Source organism: Sorghum bicolor, chromosome 5 (genome assembly GCF_000003195.3).
Source record: "Sorghum bicolor cultivar BTx623 chromosome 5, Sorghum_bicolor_NCBIv3, whole genome shotgun sequence".
Lineage (NCBI taxonomy): Eukaryota > Viridiplantae > Streptophyta > Magnoliopsida > Poales > Poaceae > Sorghum > Sorghum bicolor.
The window spans coordinates 2,278,472-2,295,936 of NC_012874.2; the positions used below are offsets into that span (position 1 = coordinate 2,278,472).

Below are 17,465 nucleotides of genomic sequence, written 5' to 3' on the forward strand. Positions count from 1 at the left end.
TGACAGAGATGAAGAGGAGGTTTTAGAACGAATTCAGTCTGCCAATGAAAAAAAAATGCAGCAACATGCAAAATTTGCAGAAACTTCTGTTTGACTTGTAGTCCAGATGTTTGCAAATACTCGAAGTTGTTTCTGCTGACACCTACAAACACTTTGAAAATGCTGTGCTGTGTGCTGTTGATCAATTTTGCCAGAAACAGCAGGCAGCCCTATATCTGTCATCAAGACTCAAGAGAAGAGACACCCCAATTAATCTGCTCTTCTTTCCCGCCATTCCCTCCCTACCCTTGAAAAACTCGAAACCTTTTTTTTTGTTTCTATCGTAACGCAAAATACCATGCATCTCCAAACTAGGCAAAAAAAAAAAAAAAAAAAAAAATCTCTTGCCGTTCATGTCCGTGGCTGCCTGCCCTCCGTCGGAGCAGGCGGCAGCACGCGTTCCCCGCCGCAGCAGCAGCCATGGGCCAGTGCTGCTCCAAGGGCACCGGAGAGGCCGCCGCCGCCGCCGCCGAGTCGGCACCAAAGGCGCAGGCGGCAAGCCGCAGCGCGTCGTCCGCGAACAACGAACGTCCGTCCTCGTCGTCCGCGGCGGCTGGCGGCGGCACGACGAAGCCGGCCTCGCCCACCGGCGGCGGCAAACCGGCGACGGCGGCGGCCGTTGGCCCTGTGCTTGGTCGTCCCATGGAGGACGTTCGCGACACCCACTCGATGGGGAAGGAGCTGGGTCGCGGGCAGTTCGGCGTGACGCACCTGTGCACGCACAGGGCGAGCGGCGAGAAGCTGGCGTGCAAGACGATCGCGAAGCGGAAGCTGGCGACCAAGGAGGACGTGGACGACGTGCGTCGGGAGGTGCAGATCATGCACCACCTCTCCGGGCAGCCGAACGTGGTGGCGCTGCGGGGCGCGTACGAGGACAAGCAGAGCGTGCACCTGGTGATGGAGCTCTGCGCCGGCGGCGAGCTCTTCGACCGCATCATCGCCAGAGGGCAGTACACGGAGCGGGGCGCGGCGGCGCTGCTGCGGACCATCGTGCGGATCGTGCACACCTGCCACGCCATGGGGGTGATGCACAGGGACATCAAGCCCGAGAACTTCCTGCTGCTCAGCAAGGACGAGGACGCGCCGCTCAAGGCCACCGACTTCGGCCTCTCCGTCTTCTTCAAGGAAGGCGAGATGCTCAGGGACATCGTCGGCAGCGCCTACTACATCGCCCCCGAGGTGCTCAAGAGGAAGTACGGCCCGGAGGCCGACATCTGGAGCGTCGGCGTCATGCTCTACATCTTCCTCGCCGGCGTGCCTCCCTTCTGGGCAGAGAACGAGAACGGCATCTTCACCGCCATCCTGCGAGGCCAGCTCGACCTCTCCAGCGAGCCATGGCCGCACATCTCGCAGGGAGCCAAGGATCTCGTCAAGAAGATGCTCAACATCAACCCTAAGGAGCGCCTTACGGCGTTCCAGGTCCTCAGTAAGTAGCCACATCGTTACCACCAATCAATCATAGAAGATGGACATAATATGCATGATCAATAATTGTGGCTGGCCTCAACACGCGGATTTGAAAAAAACCTTGTAGATCACCCATGGATCAAAGAAGATGGCGATGCACCTGATACGCCGCTTGATAATGTTGTTCTCGGCAGGCTCAAGCAGTTCAGGGCCATGAACCAGTTCAAGAAAGCGGCATTGAGGGTACATATCTGATAAGAATGGAGAACTTCTCAACAACAATGCTTGTATACAAGGAAAAATTTTCATTATGCCCTTTGATGAACTAATGTAGATCATAGCTGGGTGCCTATCTGAAGAGGAGATCACAGGGCTGAAGGAGATGTTCAAGAACATTGACAAGGATAATAGTGGGACCATTACGCTTGACGAACTCAAGCACGGGTTGGCAAAGCATGGACCCAAGCTGTCAGACAGTGAAATGGAGAAACTAATGGAAGCAGTGAGTTTCCAGAGTACAGACTTTTTTTTTTAAAAAAAAAGTGATTCTCTCAAAGTGAAGAGGTAATCTCAATATCTCTGTTTTGAAATGTTTTATATAATTCCAGGCTGATGCTGATGGCAACGGGTTAATTGACTACGACGAGTTCGTCACCGCAACAGTGCACATGAACAAATTGGACAGAGAGGAGCACCTTTACACAGCATTCCAGTATTTCGACAAGGACAACAGCGGGTAAGTTGAATGGTTAAAATGATACAGCTGGTAGCTGGTACCTCAATTCTGGACAACATATATATCAGAGAACACATATAATATATTCATTTATCTCACAGGTACATCACTAAAGAAGAGCTTGAGCACGCCTTGAAGGAGCAAGGGCTGTATGACGCCGACAAAATCAAAGAGGTCATCTCAGATGCCGACTCTGACAATGTAAGGAACAAATATTATGTAAATTTTAGTTGACATATAATAAACTATAGAAACCACAGCAGCATTATCAACTCGTGAGGTGGCGGTGTTAGAAAAATAGAATCCACTATATCAAATGGCTAACTTGTCATGATTAATTGTTCCTCGTACTGAGCATATGTGTTTTTAGTTTCTTATTAAATCAAAAGACTTATGTTTACTTTTGCACATGTAGGATGGAAGGATAGATTATTCGGAGTTTGTGGCAATGATGAGGAAAGGGACAGCAGGTGCTGACCCAATGAACAAGAAGAGGCGAGACGTAGTCCTATAGTGAAACAGCAAGTGTGTAATGTGTATAGCAGCTCAAAACAAGCAAATTTGTACATCTATCCACAAATGCAATGGAGTTACTTTTTGCGAATGAGTTCATGGATGGTTGTGTACATTGTGCTATTGATTGCAGGGAATCTGGATGCTATGCATACTTAGGAACTGAGAAAGACATGGACGAGTGCATGATGCATGCTAATCAGTCTGGAAGTCCTGAACCAAACAGAAGCTTGACGTACTACTGCTAGAGACAGAACAATAGGATGACGATTCAGCAAGTGCATATTACAGAAGGCTACTGCTGGCATGTATTATTCTCATTGTCCTTGCACAAAAATAGAAGACACATTTGAGGGAACAACATGCAACGAGATCTACTGATAAGGTAACCATATGACAGAACACATAATGATGTCAATTTATTAAACAATAAAAATAAGAGAAAAAAATAGAATGGTCAAAACAGATCTCAAATCATCACAAGATACAATTGGGGGGAATCTTTCTTTCTATATAAAAAAAGGCTACTGCTGTGAGCACTTCCACAGATTGTACAAGGAACATCTTCATACTTAAGACAACCACTGGAAAAAAAAAAGAATGGTCTATATGGTGGCAGGGAAGAGGTAATAACTTCTAAGTTTAATTATTTCACAAGAACATGTTTCTTGCATGTGGCAGAATGAATAAAAATATGGAACAGAGGAACTGGGAAGCTTGTTCTTACCTAGGAGAATTCAGTCAGTAGTTTCTAGAGAACCCTTCGCTTGCAGACCTTCAAGTTCCCTTCGGCGGCGTTCTCTCTATATAGTTGAACACGAAGTTAAATGACTTAATCTATAACATGCATACATCAAATCAAGAAATGAGTACACAGATGAACAAAGGTGTCCACAAAATGGTATTGTTCTGAATCCCGATAGAAATATCACAAGAACTCCTGAAGTATGATCATTGGAACGTACAGAGCTATAGTTTCAAATAACGTGCAAACTATGGATAGTATCATTTTTCATCCCAAGCTAGGCATTTCAGCAAACAGTTGGTGACACACACATTTGCAACTGGAAACGGAACAGAAGACCACAAATCCACTTAAATCTACACAAATGCTCTTGGTCTGAAATTAAGAAACGCAAGGTAATGTTAATCCTAATCCAGGGAAAAGACTGCAAAGGCACAGCCCCCTCCCTGGCCACACAGACATTCCTGCAAACAGATGACGCACACGCCCCCATACAACATGGATCAGCGAGTGCGGCCAATTAAAGCCGTGGCATCAAGCATTGCTCGGCAGCGAGAATATAAGTATTGCGACTAGTAAAGTAAAGGAGGATTAAAGGCTAACGCCTAAAGCACTGAGCTCTGCGATGGGGGAGGGTGAGGAGAAAGGAGAAAGGGTGGGGCTCGTCTGGTACCCTTCGTTCCCAGTAGGGGTGGAAGCAGACGAAGTCGTAGACGGGGCTGATGGTGTTGAAGAGCGCGAGGTTGACGCCCATGAACACCAGCAGCCCCGTCATCGGGCGCGCTCGGTGCGGCATCTCGCTCTCACTCCCTCCCTCCTCGCCCTTCGTCGGGCCAAGACCACCAGACAGACGGCTGGCTCGCCAAGGAAAGGCGCCGTGAACGGCTCGAGGACCGGACCCGCAGACGAGGCGGCGGCGGAGCGCGGACGGTCCTGGCGCTGGGGCTGGGCACCGTCGCACGGCGGAGCGAGAAGGGCGGGCCAGTCAGACAGAGGTTGAAGACGAGTGCAGTTTATTGTTTTGGGCTTCCCAGAACTGCCAATACGTGGGCCGGGCCGCGTTAGGTTGCTTGCCCATGACGGACTCGCCCAACAGGCCGAGTGCTATTTTTTAATTGGCCAGGACGCCAGGTTGCTTTTTTTTTTTGAGATTTGATATACTGTTTTTTTTATTTTTTAGCACAAATATTGTTTAATTTTCTTTAAGAGAGGTACCAATAGTCCATTTTTTTTATATATTACAATTAAGTACTTTCCTTTGCTCTAATTATATGTTTCCAGTATAAATATGGCACATGACTAATTTTTTTATTATTGTTTAGTTTGTTGTCTCTCCACCCCATATATATTTTTCGGCTGGCTCTGCCACTGGTTCAGAGTGTCTCGACAAAAGGTAACGGGAGGCAGGAACTTGCATCGGGGCCATGCGAACACGACATTGAGGAACAGAGGGTCATTTGGCAGAGGATCCTGCTTCAACTCTAAAAAAATATTATTTTTTAAAAAATATATAATAGAGTAGAACTTTATAATTAGCTTAAACTAAAACAGCTCATGAAAGTCAATAAGTCATCATAAAACAGAATGACGTGTTGACGAATTGACTCATCATCACAGAAAAAGCATCATAGATCCTCAAATTTCTTATAGTGTCTCTATATATTGGATCCAGTTGTAACGTACAAGTATATTTGTTAGTTTCAAATTATAAGTTACTTTTACTTTTTTTTTACACAAATTTTGTTATGTATGTAAACATACGTTATATTTAGATACATAGCAAAACTAATTTACTAAAAAAACTCAAAACGACTCATAATTTAGAATGAAAAGAGTACAAAATTAAAAGATAGTTAAATTAAGATCTTACAGGTCGTCCTTAGGCCCTCAAAACTACAGAGATGGACCTGACTCATTCTATTCCACAAAGTAAATATAAAATTATAGATAGGATACGATCGAGGAGTGAAAAAAATAAGAATAGACCACCCATTTCTCAAAACAAACACAAAATGATTGGATACCAATACTCGTTTCACACAACGGAGAACATACATACTCCTTTATTTGTAACGGTAGCAAGTTATTATTAATTGTGACACTCAACGACAGAGATTATGTTGCACATCATATCGTTGGGGAAATTACTCACTTCTTAATTGGCTGCTTGGCGTAGTAGGGATCTGGTCGGTGGCGAAGCTAAAGCAATTTAAGGGATGATGCACTTGTCTTATATGTAAAAATATAAGCAACAACTATGATGAAAAAAATGATTTTAGTAGTGATTTTTAAAATTTTTGTGGGTGCATTTGCACCCACAAGCTATAATGTAGCTTCGCCACTGGATCTGGTTGACTGCTTAGTATTAGTACTATGGCATTCACTCTAAATAAATGGTTTCAATTTCAAATAATTTGTAGTTGATAGCCAAGATCATATTATTAATACTTGGGTTGACATCATCAACCATGATAATCTTTGGTATGGAGGTAATGCACAAACCCATTGGCGGACTCAAGGGGGGGGGGGGGGGGGTTGGGGTGGCTGCAGCCCCCCTCTTGGGCTCAAAAAATGTTTAACAATTTTTCTTTTTAGTGAAAGACTTCATGTATTTGGTATTTTTCTATGTTTATTCTATGAATATTTACTTTTGAGCACTTTAAATCAATATTAAATTATCAATTTTAGCTATATTTATTAGTGTACTGGATTGAGCGAGCAAAAAAAAGTTTTAGCTATATTATTTAGCCCCCCTCTTGGTCCGTTTCTGGGTCCGCCACTGCACAAACCTAATGCTCATTGCTCACAACTTTCCTTTAGACCAACAAGCTGCTCTTGAAGTTCAATCTCTTATAGGAATTTTTGAAGGAAGGAAAGCTAGAAATACCCAATATCTTGTTCCAACAGGATATTTGGTTATTTCATTGTTTATTCTAAATTCAATTAACGGCACAAGTAGTAACATAACCTCCATCGAAGGGTGGACACGGGAACATGTGGATCTAGGATTTTAATCGTGGAGATACGGACGAAAACGATATAGTTCATCAACATGGACATAACATAATTAGATCACTAAATGGTGATAAAATAGTTGTGAATGTAAAGTGTTAAGATTGTTGTATGGGCTGAACAGACTAGCAATTATATATAACAATGTATCATACATGTATATGCTATTAAAGGATATATATACTAGATGTTTTTCAAAAAAATTTGGGGGGACAGCTGTACCCCCATGTTACTACTCTAGATCCGCCCCTGCAGGGGAACGTACATGAAGCATTTTTTTTTAAAAAAAAGAATGGCATGTTGTGAGTTGTGACCATGGACCATGCATGAGATGATCGACGATTATATTTGGGATTGGGGAGGCAAAAATGATGATGAAATTTTTATGATGGTCTAATTATTGTATATTTGAATTGTAGTATAAATTTTATACTCATTGAATTATGTATAACTTAGTTATAGATTTATAATATCTAAATAAATCTATAACTAAATTGATAATGAATACGAGACCGATTAAAATATATATTGGGTCGTTGTACGTATCTCATGTAACATGGACTCATATGATCCGTGCTCGAGTTAAAACAACTCATATCTGGTGACCATACGGAATCCGATTTTTATATATATTAGACTCCGTTGAGACTTACATATATATATTTGCTAGTCATATATATTACAAAATTAAAAGATAGTCCATAAAGGGCTTACAGTAGGCCCTCAAAACTATATATATAGAGGCGAACGTGACTCATTCTATTCCACAAAGTAAATATAAATATGAGAAGTAAAAAACTAATAATAATAGATACCAAATTAACATTCCTCAAACCAAACAGGGAATAAATAAATAAATAAATAAATAAATAGCAAACGTTTGTTTCACTTATTTGTTACAGTAACAAGTTATTAACTGTGAAACAGTACTCAACAGAGATTAATCAAGTTGTGACTGTGTGGACCATATATGGATGCATGAGACGTCGACGACGACGATTTATGGATACGTCATTTCGGAGCGGGGAGGCGTGTAGCCGCTGACGAGACCCTGGACGACGAGTATGGATGGGTACATGACAGCCTTGGTGGGCAGCAGCTTGTCGGCGTCGGGGACGGCCTTCATCTCCGGCTGGCAGTCCCGGGAGAACTTCATGTCCATCTCGTCCATCCACGAAGAGATGTCGTACACGTACTCCACCTTGTTGTCGTCGCCCATGGCGGCCAGGGCCCTGATCTTGGCAAGCTTCTCGGGCTCCTTCTTGCCGGGGCCCGGCTCGAACTCCGCGGCCTGCTCCGCGCACTTGCCCAGCTTGTACTGCTTGGTGCCGTTGAGCTTCCGCAGCTCGGCGAGCAAGGACCGGAAGTTGGCCACCATGAGCTCCGTGGCGGCGCCGATGACCCTGATGCTGCTGCCGTTGAAGCTCCCGGCCTCCGGCAGGAGGGAGTCGTAGCAGTGCCGCGCGATCACCTTTGGCATCACGCTAGGGCTGCACCGACCTTGGAGGAACTCCGCCGCCGCCGGAGACGCCGCCGCTGCTTCTGTCGTCGTCGTCGTCAAGGTGGCAGCGGCGGCGACGACGATGAATGCAACGAGGCAAATTGCATTAGTCGACCTCATCATCATCTTTGATGTATCTACAACTTCCGTCGTCTGCAAGTGTGTGTGACTGTAGATCTCTCTCTACATATATATATATAAATAGAGGGAGAGAGAGAGGGCCTCAACCATTCTTTTCAAGGGAGGGTTGTGCTAGAATTACGCTGACCAACTCCAAATTTAATTAGTTTGAGATAGTGTTCTCTGGTTGCATGCAGGTCACCTCAGGACCACATCGGCGGCTTCGTCTACCTAAAAATAAAATTTCTGCCATGTTTTGTTATAAATTAATTATAGTTTAGAATATAATATATGTGTCTTCATTTTTTTATTAATATAGTTTTTTTTTCTTCTATTGCAACGCACGGACAATATTTGTTACTAGCAATAAAAATGCAGAACAAAGATTTCCGTGCGCTACTGCTGAACTAACATTAGCACATATGAGTATATGCTATATGCATATGTATGATACACATATCCCAGCCGTTTCTCTCTTTTGGAGTCTGGATGGAAGTCGCTTAATTGTTGCAGTCAAGCTGACGGAACTACTTCAGCCATATTGGAATTTCAGATTTCAGATTCTCGGTTAGACTGTAAGGCAATGCACTAGCTAGTAGTGGTTTATGCACAATATAAAAATTTCCACATTTCGGACAAAAATGCTGACACTTTATAGGGAGGGGTATCTGAATGAACTTCTCATTCATTAAACGCCAATCTTTGACAAAGCAGTGTGATGCTACTTTGCTAGATATGACGAGCATTGCAAACGTACTTACTAGCAGGTGTTACATGTTAGGGAAATAATGCATCTCTTTAAGTTGCAGTCTTGCAACAACAAACGGCGTGCTCATGGCTGATAACTGATAACGAATAACTTTTCTTTTTCTGATGTCAATTAGGAGTGGAAAGACCCAACCTATGAATGAGGTAAAACACAAAACTACTGCTGCTATCTTATCACACAAGGCAGCAATCCCAGGTGTATATCGTCTATGTTGACTCTTCTAACTCTTCTCCAAACCGATCCAGTCTTGACACCTCTGCATCGTAGTCACGGATAAGAGTATGGTTAACAGAGCCATCATCTTCGCTCGCATGGATTTGCCGCCCAGCAAACCTGCAAGGTAAGAAATGAGGACAAATGCTATCAGAACAGATCGATCATGGTGCATAAATGCTAGATAATTAATCTTCTACGTGTAGACAAGCAAACATGCACAATTCCGAGGGCAACTCGGCATCTCTAATCAGACAAGTTTTCCGCAACATTTCACAGGAAAGCCAATGAAGAAATGATATAACAAATGGTTTGTGCTGGAAACAGACAAAAAGTGCAAGGTTGTGAGCCAAAAATTCCATTTCAGCCTCCCCGCTAACATCGCCACATCAGAAACAAAAGGGGGAAAGAATCGTGTGTGTTGAGTTGTTGACTTACCATCTGCCATTCATCTTCTCTATGCATTTGGCAGCATCTTTCCTATCTTTGAATTTCACCAATACAACACCTTGTGGATGATTTTCACAAACCTGCATGCAGAAAACAACAAGCACATTAATCAATGTAACTGCAGCAGGTTAGTGGAAAACAGCAACAGGAACAGTTAAGGAAATTATGGCTGATCCATGCTGATTTGGCTTAATTTTAAAATATGCACCTCGTAATTATTATTGAAATGATGAAAAGTTTGTTTTGGAAACAGCTGGTCAAATCTGTTTTCTAGACAAATTTACAAAAAAGCTGTATATCTGGGATTAGGTGTACCTTGACATTATCCACTGGACCGAACTTGATGCATTCCTCTCTAACATCAGTCTCAAGCTCAGAAAGAAGCTCTTCATCAGCCTGCAGGATATTCTTCGTTAATCCAATAGGAATGAAAATATAGTTGCTATGAAGCATGAACCTCATATGAACAATCTGAATGATCCAGTATGCAACCAAGTACAATTAAGTGCTGTCTCAGATCAAAAGAGCACATATTACAGGAGGCATCAAGCATATTTCAGCTACTTACTCTCAATTCTGCAGGAGTGAACATGTGCCGTAAAATTACTGTAGTAGGAATCATCAGCTTCTTATCATCATGCCCACCTAGTTAGAGGAAATTATCAAGAAAACAAATGAAATTAGACCCAATTCTTGAATCAGCTACATTATTTACAACAACTACCAAAAAACAGCAATCCAAATTACCCCATCCAAGCATTTTGTCTTCGACCTTTTTGATCTTCCTTTTCTTTTGCTTGTCAGTTTTCTTTGAAATGAAAACATCACCTGAAACACATGTGATGGCATCAGTGACAAGTTTTGTAGCTGATGGCACATAGAGTATTTGGTTTTAGTATCATGAAACAATACCTTTCTGCTCAAATTTGGCTGGACTTACAGACATAGGAATCTTAACACCAGGACGGAATGATGTCCCATCCAACAATTGAACCGCTAAAGCTACAGAAGGCTCCTAAATCATTGGAAAAAGAAGGCACGTCAAAAGAAATGCATAATGAGTCCAAATAATCTGAGCAAGTTAACAAGGTGATACCTTGAAATATGTCACCAACGCATCACCCTTCTTCCTGCCGGTTTCCTTATCAGTATAGATCTTCACCCGTGGCTTTTTAGTCTCTGGGTCCTGTATTATGAATTATCATTTATCAGCATTTAAAGGTGTCTAAATGCATCAAAGTTCAGGAAAGAAATATAACTGCCACAGCACAAGCCATATGCTTTTATAACATATATAACATATTACTAATAAAGCAATACCTACTCGAAATAAAATATCACATAAATATTGTATTTTTTCAGTTTATTTAAGGCATCCACAACATTTCAACAATTAATATTATCCATCTATGACGGCCAATGGAAAGCTGTACCAATATCTAGTACAATGCATGCTGCAAGGACAACTGAAATTCGTTAAATGCTTGGTTCGACAGTAAAATACATAATTGCTGAGTTGAACAGTTTGCAATAATGAACAGCAGTGACATGATTAATCCAAGTTCCAAGGTCCCAAGATTCTGATAAGTTAAATTACAAAGTTCCTTTGCCAGTATTCCAATTAGTTACATTCTCAGATGGCAACTATATATTAGTCCAAATACTGAAAAAACTAATTCTTTTCACGGTGAAAAATATCAAAACAACATCAAGAATGAATGATACAACACAACAATTTTCTCTGCAACACAGCAGAGTAAAAGCATACCTCCTTTATTATTCCACACTTGGAAAATACCTCCACAATCTGCAAAAGAAATCCAGCATCAGAAGTTCAGAACAAGTAATTTTTAAATAACCAATTAATTAAGAATTTGTTACATGATCATTGAACAAAATGATCTCCATAAGAGAAATGAAATGTAGAATTAGTTGATAGAAGCAATTTACCTCCTCAGCCGTGACATCATCAGGCAAACCAGTTACATAGACATGTGTGTTGACTTTGAGATCAAACCAACTTTCTGGAGGTTTGTTAGCTTCCTACCACAGAAGTTCAATAGGTTACATGAAGACTAGAATTAACATGCACAAACTTATAAAGAACTCCAAGAATGACTTGGAAACTATACCTTTTTCTCAGCTGGCTTCTCAGAAGATTTCCGCTTCTTGTCTCCTCTTGTTTCTGCTTTATCTGATCCCTTGTTTTTGCTTTCAGATAGAGTGTTGATTTCTTCTAGTGCAGAAGGACCCAGGATATCTGGTGCCTGAAATACTTCTTCCTCAAGTGCAAAAGTCATCTCTTCAACAGCATAATTTTCCTTGCTACCAGATGCATCATTCTATAAAGACATACAGGATACAGGAAGAGAAAATTGTTGTAAAAAATGATGAGAGGAAAACAGTATTAAGAAGGCGAGTTTTTCCTCAAAAGAATACAGCGGAACATGAAATGTAATGGATAACTCCCAATGTATATACCATTATTATTGCCAACATAACCAATAGATCAAAGCAATGCTAAGTACATTAGCAACAAAACCACAACTTAGTATTTGGTGGGACAAACATAGTTGTTTTTTTCTTGTATTAAAACTTCCAAAAAAGGTGAAAACTAACACACCCATTGGTGTCTTCAATGTTCAGCAAACTACAAGTATCATGGTCATACGCAAGAAACCAATGAGATAGTAAGCTCGAGAATAAAGAAAGGTTGATTTATATGAATAGATGGTTTCAGTCCTCAAGGCTATGAGACAGTAAAGAACAGAGCTCAGGTCAATTAAAGCTCTTGCAAATCTCACATGAGTGAGAATACTAAAGGTTCTCCAAGCATAAATTTCCAAACTAGTACAATGCTTCAAATGTTAAATAAGTTAACAAGAACTTCTGAGTTTACTATGTGGCGGGTGATACTTTCCATTAGTCTGTTGTACCACATATTAACAGATAAATTGAAGAAATGATATGTAAGTCTACACAATACACATCTGATACTAGTTTTTATTAGATGATCTACACTGATAATTCATAAAGAAAGTACAGAAGATCAAGGCTCTAAGCCAGGAGACTGTCATGAATTCATGGTGAAAAGTCATGCAATCAACTGATGGATCTAAGCAGTTTATTTATCTAGGGAAGGAAAAGACAGATTATCAGTACTTACTTGAGGAACCCATGCCCTCAAAGTACGGTCCCATTTGTAAATGGTGCCATCATCATCAGTAAATTCTTCCTCCCCATCCGGCGGGGTTGCTGGCCGCTCATCATCTTGCTGGTCCACATCTGCCTCGGCTTCGGTAACCTCCTTCTGAAATTTCTCAAAATCATCATCAACATCTGGAGCATCTGCACATAATAAGTTCAATGAATGATAAGAAAACCTTACAAAATTTCCATTACAGGTACAATACAAGACTACAAGGCAATAACATATAACCTTGTTTAGATTGATCCTTTGATGTGACTGCAGATTGTAACTCAGGGATGGACGAGAGTGGCATCCATTCCTTCCTCCCTTCTGCCCAGAGCATCGTGCTCTCATTGAGATAACCGTTTGCAAAATGTTCTGCAATGGGAGCAACATTTGTTTCATTCAGAATATTATTTGGGGAAAAGAAGGAACACAATTATTCACCTTGAAAAGAGTGGAAACGAAATCCTCTTGGCGAGATACCCAACCCGATTATTAAACTTCAGAGAAAACAAGAATAAAACGGGCAAGAAGCTTGATTTTCAGGACAGACTGAACCCTAAGGCCGACCTCACAGAGAAAACTCAGAACTCGAAACGCACTAAATTGCTAGGAGGGTGAAGGAAACAGTCACCTTGAAGCTCAGCGAGCGCGTAGGGTCCGACGCTCTCCTGGTTCGGGCCGAGCACGTACCAGCCCACCTCGGTGGCGGCGACGGCGGCCGCACCGCTGGTCTCCATGGGCACCCAAGCCGGAAGAGAAGGGGGAGGAGGAAGCGTCTGGGTACTTGGCGAAGGAAGGGGGTGCTAGTTCATGGAAACCGGCGCGGGCGGCGGGGGAGGAATGCGGGGGCGGGTGGCCGGAGAGGGGCGCGGCGGGAGCCGGGAGCACGGCGGGTCTCGCCGTCTCGGCGAAGGCTCGAGAAGTACCTATCTGGACGGCTCAGATGGCCCCGACCCTCGCGATCCAATGGCTAGGGTTCATTCTGTTACCGATATCTGCACGCCTGCACTATTTATATTTCCGTTTTCAAATCTGCATTTTTTTTTTGTTGACAAGTCAAATCTGCATTGTACACCGACCTTTTGTAGCATCCTCCGTATAAAAAAAATGCAATCCTTGTTTTTCAGTAAGGTCAAACAATTTTAAATATGACTAAATTTACAAAAGAAAATTATAATACTAACATTTATAAAAATATGAGATAAGTATAGTCAAATTAACCATGGAATACATTTAAATAATAGTAGATAAAACATAAATAATGATACTACTTTTCACGGAGCATATACTTAGTTAAACTTAAACAAATTTGACTTAGTTGAAATCTAGAACTAGACTCTTTTTTTTGGATAAAGGGAGTACTTCTTTTTTTTTACCAAAATACTCAGATGTTTTCAAATAGAAAAAATCTGTGTGCATATTGCGCTGCTAGACGGGTTTTAAATTTGATGCATGAAAATAAACTCATGATCATAGTTCAGTACATTAAAGAATGAGAAATGAATCCAACAAAACGAAGGTAGTAAGGAAATCTGAGAACTGTTAGACTAGGTGGTTGCATATCACAAAAAGTTTGAATCTTAATAAGATACATGTGCACCTTGAAAAAGGAATGAAATACTATTCATATTGGGCACGCATTTGAATGCACTAGTTCGTGTGCCTTTCTCTGCTCAAATTATATTCGATCCATTTCCAGCCATATAGATCACCGACATCACGGCAACTTGTTACATCAGCAAATCCCTAATACACGGTGTTCGCTGCACACAGCTTCTGATCAGCAATGGAAAAACATACAAGACGCTGCTTCATTGTATTCTGTATAGTTCATATTGTACACAAAATATTAAGCCGACAGGCGCCAGTAGTGCCATGCTCCTCGTCTCTCAAAGTTGTTGATGGTAGGGGAGGGTCCTATACCCGAGGTCTAGATGGTGCTGATATCAACTTTGCTCTTAACAATTTGGAAGGCAGGAGTAACCCAGCTGCCACAGTTGCACTGTATTCCTGCCCAGTTGAAGTATCCCAACCGAGCTCCGCAGTGGATGCATGATAGCTTTCCTTCCAAAGCACCGTCTTCTACTGCTTGGTGAACAAAGGCAGGTGAAACCGTGTAAGGTTTAGTTAACAAAAGGATGGGGCAATAAAATCGCGCAACTAAGACCAAACAGGTGTACAACTGCTCAAACATCAAGTATATATATATATACACACACACGGCAACGCTATTCTACACCCTAGGTGTAGAATATTATTCAATGGGAAACAACCATATGTGCAAGGCTTCTATGATATGTTTTTTTCGCAACACAAATAGCTATTTCATAGGCCATACAGATTCATATTCCCGAGGAAGGTAATAACAACAGCCTACCTGGAGTCATCCATTTCAGAGGTTCAACGAACAAAGATGAGCAATCTTGTTCTTTGTTGTTGTATGGATGACCACTCTTCCTTCGGTTCCAATCAAAGCAAGATTCACCCTCACCAGGAACATGACTTACAACATTGTCCTCTACAGCAATAACTCTCCTGCATTTCCTGCAGCGGTAAGCTGTTTTACGTTGCTCAACCTTTGAAGAATCTTGACAAGAGCCAGACTGTGGAGAAAGGCCAGGGTCATCTTCAAACATATAGCTGCTTATTTTCTCCCCAAATTTGTAGGATTGACCTGCAAGAGAAAACACAAGCTAGGTTACAGAATACATGTTTGTTGAAATAAATTGAAACTAGAGGTACTTTTGTACTTGCATTAAATCAAGAATGTCCTCACACGCTCATAACAATGCAGCAAACAGATCTATAAGGAATAACGTAATAAGAAAAATTACATGGTAAAAGATGCACCAAGCGTACTACTGCCTCATAATGAATAAGGATTATTATTTACTAATGACCAAATTTATTTGATGACCTGATAGTATTGTTGAATGCTCAAACTTCTAACAGATTAAGACTGATCTCAACTATTTAGAGAGGAAAAAAAATACTGAAACACATTTTTATTCATTTCAGGTGCAGCTACATATACAAAATCCTAACCGTACAGCACTTCATATTGATACATAAGTGCAGGTAGAAGTTCGTTGGTAACAAGACAAATTATCAAGGAAAAAAACATTTGAATGCTCTGCAGCATGAATCAGGGATCGCTCTGGAAGAACATGCTTTCAATCTAAAGGTATCAGAACACAAACTGATTTTATATCGACTGCCACTTGTGCACCATTGAAATACACGAGGAAGACATTTCATGATTCAGTGTCAACAAGTTTACTTTTGAAAGCATGTATTGGTCTATTGGTCTACCTAAACCACACATGGGCAAACTGACACTATTTTCAGTGAGAGTAGTCAAGGAGGGATCAAACAAATAAAACATAGAGAATACCCCGTGGAAACTGGAAGGCCTATTTACTCTGTCACGGCAACTAGAGAACTAGTAAACACCACTCTAAACAAAATGGATCAGGACTAACCTAACACTTTTAAGCGGAATTTCTTGTACAAAGGACTTGAAGTGTCAACTTTGAAGCCCATTTCTTCAAATAATTTCAGCTGCAGGGCACAGAATGTTCAGCTAAGCAACAAACACTACAGAAGTTCATATGCTGCATTGCTGCCAGCAGCTCATGAGCAAATCTCACCTGGTCAAGAAAGCCATCGTTCGGGCATGCCGACTCTGAAATCTCCTTCAAAGCTTCTAATGCATCTGCGAAGAAAAAAGGCAACATGAGTAAAATTCAAGTACAGGAGATGAAAAGATACATGTTCTCTTTCCAGGAAAAGAGAGTTCAGACCTTCAAGAGATTTCTGTTCTGATCTCATAAGGTAAGCAACAATGATGGAAGCACTGCAGTAAGTTTGAAATAAATTATGAATAAATACACAAAGATGCAAAAAGGAGTTGACAGTATTACAAGTGAACAGGTTTGTGCAAATCAATTTACTAGATAGAAACGCTACATGGGTAAGTCCAATTCTGATTCTCAAATGTCAAGCAGGCAGCAGCCTACTCAAAGCGGTTTGTGTCACAAACATTCAGTACATTCAGTTTACACCAATTGGTTTGGTCAAATTTCATATCTGCAAATGAGCAAACCACATTCCGACATTTGTACTGCTATGTTATCACTACCACATGCCGAACCTAATTCCATTGCTAAACATGACTGTTCCGAAATATAAATCCTAACTTCATCCAAAAAATAAATCGAAAATGACAACGCTGCAGACGCCTACCTCCTCGACACCCCAGCAAAGCAATGTACGAGCACATTCCCGACCTTCCTGCCCTCATCGATGAAATCAAGGCAGGGCTCGAGGCGGTCGAGCAGGTCCTCCTCCTCGGTGTCCCGCAGCGGCACGGCCATGCGCGTGACCCGCAGCCCCTGGCCCGCGCGCTCCACCACCCGCATCAGCGTCCCGGGGGCCACGGCTGCGGTCGGCGGCGCGCCCTTCTCGCCGGCGACGACGCGGCGGACCTCCTCGGTGGGAATCGAGGGGCCTGGGCGGCAGTCGGTGATGAAGGAGATGGAGGCGGAGCTGACCACGGAGAGGACGTGGGTGAAGTGCGGCGTGGGGGACGACTCCGTGAGGGCGGCGATGGCGTCTTTGATGTCGCCGAAGTAGAGCCGCTCGCGGACGAGGTGCGGCATGGCGGCGGCCGGCGGAGGAGGCGGAGACCGCCGGTGGGAGTCAGTGAAATCTGCCGAGTGGAGGAAGAGTGGAAGACCTAGTTTTTCTTTTTCAAAGAATCAT

At 42.2% G+C, this 17,465-nt stretch overlaps 4 protein-coding genes across 5 annotated transcripts; 1 reads left to right on the forward strand and 3 right to left on the reverse strand.

Annotated features, from left to right (window-relative positions):
- Positions 445-3,144, forward strand: LOC8069270 (calcium-dependent protein kinase 25). Of its 2 annotated transcripts, XM_021461353.1 has the most exons (7): positions 445-1,465; positions 1,574-1,689; positions 1,781-1,948; positions 2,055-2,182; positions 2,284-2,383; positions 2,598-2,707; positions 2,829-3,144. In XM_021461353.1, exons 1-6 carry the CDS (start codon positions 460-462, stop codon positions 2,694-2,696), a joined length of 1,617 nt encoding a protein of 538 aa, XP_021317028.1. In that variant the 5' UTR covers positions 445-459; the 3' UTR covers positions 2,697-2,707; positions 2,829-3,144. The 2 variants fall into 2 exon arrangements, with proteins under 2 accessions (XP_021317028.1, XP_002448943.1); XM_002448898.2 differs by lacking the exon at positions 2,829-3,144 and having other exon boundaries at positions 2,598-2,792.
- Positions 2,140-4,437, reverse strand: LOC8069271. Its single transcript, XM_002450175.2, has 3 exons — positions 4,114-4,437; positions 3,423-3,498; positions 2,140-2,375 (listed from the first exon to the last, which is right to left on the reverse strand). Exons 1-2 carry the CDS (start codon positions 4,234-4,236, stop codon positions 3,433-3,435), a joined length of 189 nt encoding a protein of 62 aa, XP_002450220.1. The 5' UTR covers positions 4,237-4,437; the 3' UTR covers positions 2,140-2,375; positions 3,423-3,432.
- Positions 8,725-13,625, reverse strand: LOC8083078 (splicing factor U2AF-associated protein 2). Its single transcript, XM_002450176.2, has 13 exons — positions 13,333-13,625; positions 12,945-13,073; positions 12,672-12,853; positions 11,638-11,847; positions 11,456-11,548; positions 11,274-11,312; positions 10,602-10,691; positions 10,418-10,520; positions 10,253-10,333; positions 10,074-10,150; positions 9,821-9,901; positions 9,494-9,585; positions 8,725-9,175 (listed from the first exon to the last, which is right to left on the reverse strand). The coding sequence occupies exons 1-13, from the start codon at positions 13,436-13,438 to the stop codon at positions 9,049-9,051; spliced, it is 1,410 nt and encodes a 469-aa protein (XP_002450221.1). The 5' UTR covers positions 13,439-13,625; the 3' UTR covers positions 8,725-9,048.
- On the reverse strand, positions 14,233-17,465 carry LOC8083777 (dual specificity protein phosphatase 12). The gene is made up of 6 exons (XM_021460736.1): positions 16,947-17,465; positions 16,505-16,557; positions 16,352-16,416; positions 16,184-16,262; positions 15,079-15,375; positions 14,233-14,786 (listed from the first exon to the last, which is right to left on the reverse strand). Exons 1-6 carry the CDS (start codon positions 17,360-17,362, stop codon positions 14,632-14,634), a joined length of 1,065 nt encoding a protein of 354 aa, XP_021316411.1. The 5' UTR covers positions 17,363-17,465; the 3' UTR covers positions 14,233-14,631.